General features: G+C 45.2%; 1 protein-coding gene across 2 annotated transcripts in view; it reads left to right on the forward strand.

Moving 5' to 3' along the window:
- The window catches only part of pag1 (phosphoprotein membrane anchor with glycosphingolipid microdomains 1), a 38944-nt gene extending 29400 nt beyond the window's left edge, over positions 1-9544 (forward strand). Inside the window, exons 6-10 of one of the 2 annotated variants that reach the window (XM_079176625.1) lie at positions 2555-2651; positions 3088-3266; positions 3529-3960; positions 8768-8827; positions 9086-9544. In XM_079176625.1, coding sequence (XP_079032751.1) covers positions 2555-2651; positions 3088-3266; positions 3529-3960; positions 8768-8827; positions 9086-9448 — 1131 coding nt within the window. In that variant the 3' untranslated portion in view covers positions 9449-9544. The remainder of the gene's footprint in view (positions 1-2554; positions 2652-3087; positions 3267-3528; positions 3961-8767; positions 8828-9085) is intronic. The other variant, XM_079176626.1, reaches the window with a different exon arrangement.
- The last annotated feature ends 287 nt before the right edge of the window (positions 9545-9831 follow it).

Genomic DNA, 9831 nt, shown 5'->3' on the forward strand with positions numbered 1-9831 from the left:
CGTGTGAACGCGCATGCATACATTTGCTAAACCTTCACAGTCTCACACACGTATGCAAACAAACGTGTAGATGTGTGTGTTTTTTTAAAGATTAGGTCGGGGTTCAATAACATCTTGGGGGATTCTAGGAAACTCAAGATCAATAATTAAATGTTATCGCTGGAAAAAATATTTACTCATATCAGTTCCTTCTCTTAATAAACAATTACGTTGTGTTACAGATGGAAGCATGCATACACAGCGAGACACACACACACACACACAGTCCTCATTAGTCCCAGCGTGTGTGAGTGACGTGTCTGTAATCAAGCAGTGTAACCACCGCTTAATGAGTGATAGAGCTCCCACATTGGCTGCACGCCTGAATAACACACGCATATCCTATGACACACAAACACACACACACACACACACACTCTGACATTTGCCTTCTAACCCACTTCCATCACACTGACACAGAAACATACACAAAGCAAAGCCTCCCCACACACACACACACACAGCTGATTGACAGCCTCCAGTTGTTAGTGAGATTGTTTCTCAATGACGAGGAAATGAGCACTCGTGGGAAAATCTGCTATTTTCACATCATGTCGTTATAATATTGTTTTTCTCTTTCTTAAGTCAACGGAAAGAAGATAATATAATTCGCACTATTTACAGGGTTGACCTTTCTATGTATGTGCTCCTCATAATGACACTATGTCCTCTTGAACGTCGTGTCATAGTTATTACCAACTCCCGTGATACAGACATTTCAGTAACTAAGCAACATTTAAGTGTGACAACTGCCCGGCTTTCACAGACTAAGTGACATCCACTTTACTCTCTTATCCTGTCACTCCCTCTGGGGCTTTATATATATATATATGTGTGTGTGTGTGTGTGTCACCTTACATGCTCCCATGTGCACATGCAGATTCCTCGGAGCCTCTTTGCGTTTGATGGATATCTTCCCTCTAACCTGCGGTGGTCAGATTGTTTCAGCAGGGGCCCATTTAAATGACGGACCTTGTCACAGCGCGATGGGTTAAATGGGGTTCTTTGTCTTTTTTTGCGAATGAGGAGATTGGCTCTCCTCGCTCACCCGACTGTCTTCCCCGCGGCCACGTCCCAACGCGGTGAGGGAGCTCTCTCCCTTTCCTCCCACAGTTGTTAAAATGTGTTTAAATATCATGCAGTCTTGATCTAGACTCATTCTAAAGTTGAGTTTAACATTCGCTCTGTCGTGAGGACCCTGGTCTGGATTTGAATGTGGAACAAAATGAGAAAGGAAAGATATGACTCGAGATATTGGGGTCACAAAATAGTTAAAAGATTACATCATGGACCCTAATAGTTATGAGAGCGTTCGGCCACTAGGTGGGGTCGTGGGGCTTCTAATACACAACCTCCTGCTCACACAGAAGGAAAACAACAAACCTGAACAAAGAGAATCCTGACTTGCAGTAGTTAATGTATTTTCACCGTTTTCTTTTCTCTCTCAGTAGCGAGTGATGGAGCGATATCTTTAACTTCAGAAACAACACGGTTTCTCTTTCAAAGTGCGTGTTGATGAATCACGCCTCAGTGCGGCAGGTGCTCAGCACATGCGGTGTTGATTGATGTAGTTTCTCACTGGTGGAGCGGATTTGGCTGCTGACTTCGCCATGTGACGTAGCAAATAGGAAAACAGCCTTTAACTGGAGGACGTGGTTCAAAGACTCAGTGTTAAAAATATGTCCTTGTCCTTCAGCAAGACTGAATCCCTGCCAGTTATTCCCTACAGTGTTCTGTAGCTTCGCCTTCTTCTGTAGACGGAGGGATGGTAAAAATACGGAAATGTCCCCGTGGGTAACCACAAAGTATCCTCTTCTGTGGCTTTCATTTTTACTCTTGTGCCTCTACTAATGCCTGTCAGTTTATTCTTAGTTGCAGCGTGCTTAAAGTCCTGACTTGGTTTCAGTGTCTCTTATTAAGAACATAAGTGACATTAGAAACATGAAGTGAAATGTGTCCATGCAATCCTTTTTTCACCGCTTCCTATTGAAAGACGGATGTTAGGTCACAAACCCAATTAAAGGAGACTGATATAAGAATAAACAGCACTGTAACTTCATTAGGCATTCATCCGTTTTGTTTTACTCTCGTGAATAGTGTTAGCTGTCTCTCGATGACTTTTGTTGGTGGGTTAAAAATACACCACATTTAATTAAGCATGCGTAACATACTCATGAGCGGAAAGTAATCAGTAATTTGATTGGCAAAGCTAAGAAAAGCAGAGATAAAGAACAAGGAAGCGTGAAAATTGTAATCACTGCTGCAAATAAGACATTTCCCCAAAATCCTGAAGATTGTTTCCCAAACACATGACAATCTGCTGACAGTGGCTTTTGTGTTGCACAGAGGTGTAAAAGTGCAGATTGGTTTCAGTTCCTTTTCGAAAGTAAGAAGTGTTGTGTGATGTATAATTGAAATAACCTCTAAGACTTTGTGTCAGCTCCGAGTTGATCTGCCAGCCTCTGAACTCAGGCCAGCAGTGACAAACAAACCCTTTTTTTTTTTTGTTGCGCAGGTATCAGAGAGAGAGACGATCAGCCAATCAGCAGACAGTCCAGCAACGGACGTGGCCATCAGCAGCTCTCATAACGGTCCTCTCACCAGCGGTACAAGTGAGCCAAGAGAGTTAGCTTTAACGTAGCATGTCGTGTCTGTGTAGTGCATTTAGTCAACTATTTTAACTCTACGGTACTGATATCAGAGTCGCTGCTGTCCAGTCGCTGCTGTCCTACCTTCAGAATTCAGCTGCATGATGATAACAGTAGCAGCTGGTGTTTCAGCTTTGGTTCACTTAAAACCTCATCAGGTGTTTGTTTTCATGCCCAAATATATGTGTTGTTCCTAGGCATTTATACGTGGGTGGTTACTAAATATCACTAACAGAAAACTGTAAATAGAAATGGATTTATTCTGCAGTGTTGAATAAGTAAAATGTGTCTAATTTCAAGAAAATGCTAAAATAAAAAAGCTCTCATAGAAAACCCATTGAAAGTCACCAAATGAGAAGCTATTTACTCGCCCTTATTCCCTCTGTTTTGTTTCCCTCTGGTCCACCAGTCCTCACGGACACACAGGACGCCAGTCCCCAGCCGTCAGAGGAGATGCTCTCCAGCCAATCAGAGCTCAGGTCCTCCAAGTGTCCTCAGGACCGTGAGCTTCCGAGCATTCCTCCCAACAACGCCCTTATTGGGGACAGACCCCCAGCCTCAGGGGACAGCACCTATGAGGTCAATGTTTAAAGTCACCTTACCGCAGCCCAATCATGTTCTTACTTGCACTGAGCTCGAATGTGGCTGTTACAGGAGAGTAAAGCTGTGATTGGTTGGCAGTTTGTTGGTTTGATTGATTGAGCTCAGGTTCAAAACAATAAGGGAAAGAATTGTTCCACAAGATGTTGATGGAATTATTCAGTTTACAGATGAATAAAACAGTAGCATTAACTGTATTTTCTTATGTACAAGCATATTAACGTGTGCGTCTGATATCAAGGTGGTGAAGGAGATTGCGGTGGCATCCCGTGACGTCAGCGTTGAAGACTCCCTGTACGAGACGGTCAAGGAGCTCAAAGACCCCCCCGCTCAGCTCGGCCTCCCCAACGGTACCATCGAGCTGAGCCCCGACGAACCTCCCCATCACCCCGCCGCCCTTCTCAACGGCCACCTCAGCCCCTGCACACCTGAGCGGGGGCCCCTGTGCGCAGGGGTGGAGTACGCCTCCGTCGACCTGAACAAGAAGAGTCGTCACAGCGCCGACATGGAGGCCAAAAGGCGCCCCGATAGCGCTGGCGTTCCCTCCCGCAAGCCTCTGGACGAACCGGAGGAGGACCTACCTCCGCCGGTACCAGAGAAGGTTCTGGATGAAAATGACAACCAGCCAGTGGTGATGAATGGGCTGGCCGGGGCTGGGCTGCACAATGGAGAGGTGAGAATGGTGTGCGTGTGTGTGTGTGTTGAGTCGGTCAACATTTGCATAATGCAGATTGATTCCTAATTTAAGTTGTTGTAGTTTAGAACAGATAAAACCTCCGTTAAAAGAGCAATGCAGAAGCTGAAAACTAATTAAAAACACAATTGGAAATACTTTTTTAAATAACAAAGCATTGGAAATATTTATTTTCAGGCATATTATGAGATTCTATCTGCGAACAGACACAAACCCAGTTAGCAGCAGCTCCCTAAAATGTTCAGCAGCTTGCTGGAAGCCTGAACCTCCTTCATATTAACATGTTTTCCAACAGTAGCAGGAGCTGTGTAATTAGCTGTCTAGGTAGCTAATGGTAAAAAATCCAGATACAAAAAAAAGACTCAATTTAGTTGGCATTTATATAAATGTCATTCATAATGTTCATGATGTGCGTCATCGAATACAACACTGTGTTCAAGATCAACATAGCGAGACAAAAACCGCGGAGAACAAAGAAAACGATGAGATGTGTCGCCACCACAATTATCATCTGCTAAATTGCATGCTCGGTGCTGCTTTCGGGAGGGTGACAGACTGAAGTTTGAGAGAGAGGAAATGGTGTCGCAGTGAAGGGAGAAGAAAAGAATGAAAATGGGAGCTGGAGTGGGAAAAGCAGGCTCGAGTAATAGACGGAATAGAGATAGTGACAGTGAGATGATGGGAGAGATAAACTCAAAAAGAGCTGAGAGGACCCTGAGGCATAAAGGGTGAGAGGCAGTGAGATAGAGAGAAATAAAGCAACAACAAAAAAAAGAAACCCAGCGGCATACAAATGAAGCCATCTGTAGTAGAGAGAAGATGATGAAGAAGAAACCGTCTTGTAGACAGAAAAAGAGGTGAGAGATGGAGACATAAAGGAAAAGAGAGCGAAGAAGAGTCAAAAGAAAAGAGGTGGGGAGGTAAAGAGGTGAGGTGTCATGCGCTGAACAGAGCAGAGCTGCTGCTGCTGCTGCTGCTGCTGCTGCTGCTCTCAGCATGCTGCCGTCCACATGCCGAGATCCATCAGAGGAACACACACAAAGCAACAAACGTACACTAACACACTCTCACAGCTCAGAAAGAATTGCATCAGACTGTTAGAAGCCGACAAGTCAATCTGCCACAAAGCTGCATGAGGCAGATTCTCTTCCTCTCTTAAGGTCTGTTCATATTCACGCTCCTCCTCCTCGTCCTCCTCTTCCCGGGGCATAACTTTCCCCTCTCCTATTTTAAAGGGTGTTTATGGAATGGCGCGGCTCTAAGGGTGGCAGTGGTGGTTGGTCTGCCAGTCACCCACTTTGGTTTCAGACTCAAGTATCACAACAACCATTGGATGGATCGCTGTAAAGTTTGGTGTAGATACTCGTGGTGCCCAGAGGATGAATCTTCATCACTCTATCGACCCCCTGGCTTGTCCTTTAGTTTTTTCCTTTGAATTTTGTATTAAATATATCAACTATTGGAGGTATTGCCATGAACTTTGGTACACACATTCACGCATTCATTGGTCATTGATTTATGACCAAATACCTGCAAAACTATTGATCTTCATGTTGGTATGCGGTGGTTTAGCATTTAGCAGTGCCTGAGTGCAGCTAAGAGCTGCTAGCATCACAGTCAACAGACCGGCCTCCTAGTTCAACTTTGACCTACTGTACTGGCCGTAGCTGTGCAATGAGGATTTAGTACCAACAGTTCAGATGGTGCTTTCATTTCTGGTTCTATCTTCAAATAAAGTGGTTTAGATAATCCGGTTAAAACCGGTCTGGTTGTCTGGACTCTTCTTTCTTATTCCGATGGACTAAGACTATCCTTTACTTGGTTCTCTCTTCCTCTCTTCATCTCCTCCCCCTCGCCATATTTCTCTTCTTCTTTGACTCACATCTCTGTTCTCTCTCCTTGGTGTCTGCTGTTGTAGCCAATTAGTTAATCGCTGCTGCTCAATTGGACAGCAGGCGCGTGTAGCCTCATCTGACCCCCCCGAATCTATGATTTGATACACTGAGCTGTCGTGTATATATATATATATATATCTAAATAAATGTACTCATTTATAGATGCACCCACGTGTACCTCGCTGGCATGTCTAGTCAGCATTAACTCTGTTATTCCTCCCCATCCCCCACATTACACACACACAACAGACGACGACATGTGTGTGTGTGTGTGTTTACACATATTCTGCTCCACATAGACTCCCCGGGGCTGATTTAAGGTTAACCCTGAATGTTCCCGGCTCCCCGTTGTTTACGCCCGTATATGACCAGGAGCCGTCGGTGATTTGTCTTGTCAGGCCGAGTGTGTGTGTGTGTGTGTGTGTGTGTGTGTGTGTGTGTGTTGTGCATGTGTATGCGTGCGTGAGCCTAGTGAGTGCCAGCTGGCCTCTATCACTATGACAGTCTGGCTTTATGATGGATGATATGGGCTATAGGAACCCTCGCTCTGTCTCTGTCACACACACAGCCTTGCATGTAAATGTCCGAGAGGAATCCCCTCAGGTAGCGGCTCGGCAAATGAGGCTCACACACCCAGAGGCAGGCGTTCTAATACACACACATTTCCCCATGCATGCAACCCAACATTCACTGCAGAAACGCACACAAACGCACACTCGCTCCTCTCTTTGTGACCTTTCATTCACCGCCTCTCTGATCCCGCGCATTTATTGAACCGCCGTAAACGGCACGCAACACTTGGTTGCAGTCGTTTGCGCGCTTGTCGCCTGTGGGCGACTCATGTGCAGGCGCAGGAAATGAGTTTGACCCAGCCAGTGGGCTGCAGGGATTTACGCCGGGGACACGGTCCAGGTAAACTGCCATAGTCAGCACCGTTGAGTCGCTTATCACTGTTGTTAGATAGAGGATTTTCAGTATGTAATATGTGTGTGTTAGTGTGATATCATGTCATCATGTGAGTTGGTGTTCATGCGGTCTATATATACTATATCTACAATTTCTTTGGAGTTGTTTGATGTTGATGTACTCGTACTGATTTGTATGTGCGTGTGTCAACATGCACGTCAGCATGATTGACACATTGACACCTGAGTCGTCCATCTTCTGAGGCCGCTGTAATCAGCTTACTGTCATTCTCGCACGTCCTGTACGTCACTGTGTCTCTCCTACGTACGCATGAACACATTCCCATAATCCTGTCTCACTTACACAAACGCACGCGGCAAAACCCATCGCGTCTTATTGTAACACGTCAAAAATATGAATCTGTCAGATGTGTGTCGACATGACGACAAACGCCCATCCACGCGCCCTTAATGGGTCTCTATGTTAGTTAAATATGCATGAAATAGAGTTTTAAGACTCAAATTTAATGCCCATATGCATCAAACGGGTTAAATACTGTGTGTTATTGCTGACTGTGTGACTGACGAAGTGAAAATCTCTCTTCAATTTGCAACGACGCCTCTGCCGAGAACCCGGAGGCTGCAAATTAGATCAACAAATATTGTGAGACGCACTCAGAGGTGCAGCGACCGGGTCAAGTCACCTGCGTCCATGTTTCATACGCTGACTCCTCCGGGGCACTCTGCCTAATTTGGTCGGCTAATTGAAGCAAAATGAAAAAGGGCCGTGTTACAGAGAGTGTGTGTGTGTGTGTGTGTGTGTGTCGAATCTATAAATGTAATCACGTCTCCAATCATGCGTTATCCATAGAGCAATGATATTGATTCAGGCGTTTTGAGAAAATGACAGAGAAACGTGTCTGCGCGAAGCGATACTACGGCACATAGCCGGAGCTGGCACTTTGATGGATGATCTCTGTGCACGTTTTTTTTTTTTTTTTATTCAGTACATAAGAGCGGAGCATGTGTGAGGATGTGCCCTTGACAAGCACCAAGTTGTGTGCCTCAACAAGTGGACAGCTTTCCCTTTTTTTTCCAAATGCATTAGCAGTAACCTTGGTACATCTGGCTGAGGACTCAGTAAATCAGAATGTCTTCCTTTCATTGAGTCAGAAAATCAACACGAAAAGAAATGTTTTCCTCTCCGAAAGGTGTGTAAAAGAAAAAAATCAGCGTGATGTGAACTATTTAGTCATCGCTGGCGGAGAAATCGAGGTTCTTGTTAGACTCCCGGGGTGTTTGGCGCTGTTGTCAGATGCGCTTTGTTGATTAACGGCCCCCCTCATCGATCACGAGGCGAAGTGGACCGAGGCTGTGCACAAAAATCATCACACACTCTTGAATATTGACTTTTACTCAGTCATTTTCTGAATGAATGGGTGGTTATATACACCTTCAGCTTCACATGTATCACAGCAGACGCGGCACATGCAGAGCTCGTTTCTCTCCCACTGCCGGGAATAGTTGAGATTAGAAGTTCACTTCATCGATCGGCGACCGAGCGAATTCCTTAAGCCAGTCAAAGAGGTTCTCCACTGGTGATTATGTTTTGGAAAACTTGTCAATAGTTTGTCAGCATGTTTTAGTAATGCAGAGCAATAAGAACTGCAACTATTCCTCAATTGCATTCCCCCAACGTTGTTTGGAACCACTCTATTGCGACATTAAGTTTCAGCATCACAGCTTGATGCTTTTGATTGTAAGAGAAACTGTTTAAACTCTACAAATTACGTCTTTATTTTTACAACAGGAACACACCACTAAAATTCTTAAAAAATAGAAATGTAGGACAAGCCCTCAAATGTTCCCAACAGCCACTGTCAGGAGTAAGCATCCTCTTTATAGTTTTAAACGTTTTTGTCCTCAGTCTTTTTCGTACACTATGAACCATATCTAGATCTATCTTTTTGTTCTTTTCTCCTCCAGTTACACTCCCCTCTGTCTCCTGCACCGGGGTTCGACAACCACGTTCTGTCAGACAATGAGGTAAGTGTGTGTTAAACTCCCTTATTCCCCAAACTGCCGTCTCGTCTCTCGAGACAGCGGCGCTTTACTCTGTGAATGCCGAAGCTCCGAGCACTGAAACGAAACAAAAAGAGGTTGAAACTGGTGTAATAGTAATACAACATCAGACAATACGCAATGAGGGGGGAAAACCTAGCAGGGATCTTTTGGTACACTTTCATCACAGACTGTTTTTGGACACCTTTTATAATTTATATGTGTTTCCTCTCTGTCCTTCAGTCAGCAGTGTACTCGACAGTCAACAAAACAAACTGTGACGATGCTGAGAACGAGGAAGACAAAGAGCACGACTACAGCAGCATCGCGGAGCTCAAAGGTCTCGTCTCGGCCTCTTCCTCCAGTGACCTCTACGCCACCGTCCGAGACATCTACGACCAACCCGACGAGTCCCAGCCGGGGGAGGACCCCATCTTGGACGGCACGGATCCCGGCTACGAAACCATCCGCATCCCAAAGACTAGTAGCCCGGATGACGACCGCTGGGCCGGGCCGGGAGCGGAGGGTTCAGACGCTGCCAAGGCAGAGCCCGACTACGAGAGTGTCGGAGAGTTGGGTCTGGGCCGGGAAACGTCCCGCCTCTGAGTTTTTCCCTCCCCGTCGTCTTCATGCGTGGTGGGAGAAGCCCCCTCTCTGACGTCACTGCGGTGCTTTGAACCTGCTAGTGAGCAGGCTTTGTGGTGCCACAGCATCCATCATCAATGCATGCTTGGGTACGGTTTATCATATCTGAACTTTTAATTTATCAACCACGGTGAATATCATTGGTACTGGTCGGCCTGGTAGAAAATGAACTGTAGTACCTCAGTCATTGGGCATTAATCATGTGGATGACTGCACTTTTGATCGTCATTAAAGTCCTCTTTTGTCTTTCTGACAGTGCACATCATGGAGACGTTTAACAACACTTGATTGTGGGAAAAGATTAAATAAATACAAATAAAATAATATAAAATAAATGTATCAAG

Source organism: Pholis gunnellus (assembly GCF_910591455.1).
Source record: "Pholis gunnellus genome assembly, chromosome: 16".
Classification (NCBI taxonomy): domain Eukaryota; kingdom Metazoa; phylum Chordata; class Actinopteri; order Perciformes; family Pholidae; genus Pholis; species Pholis gunnellus.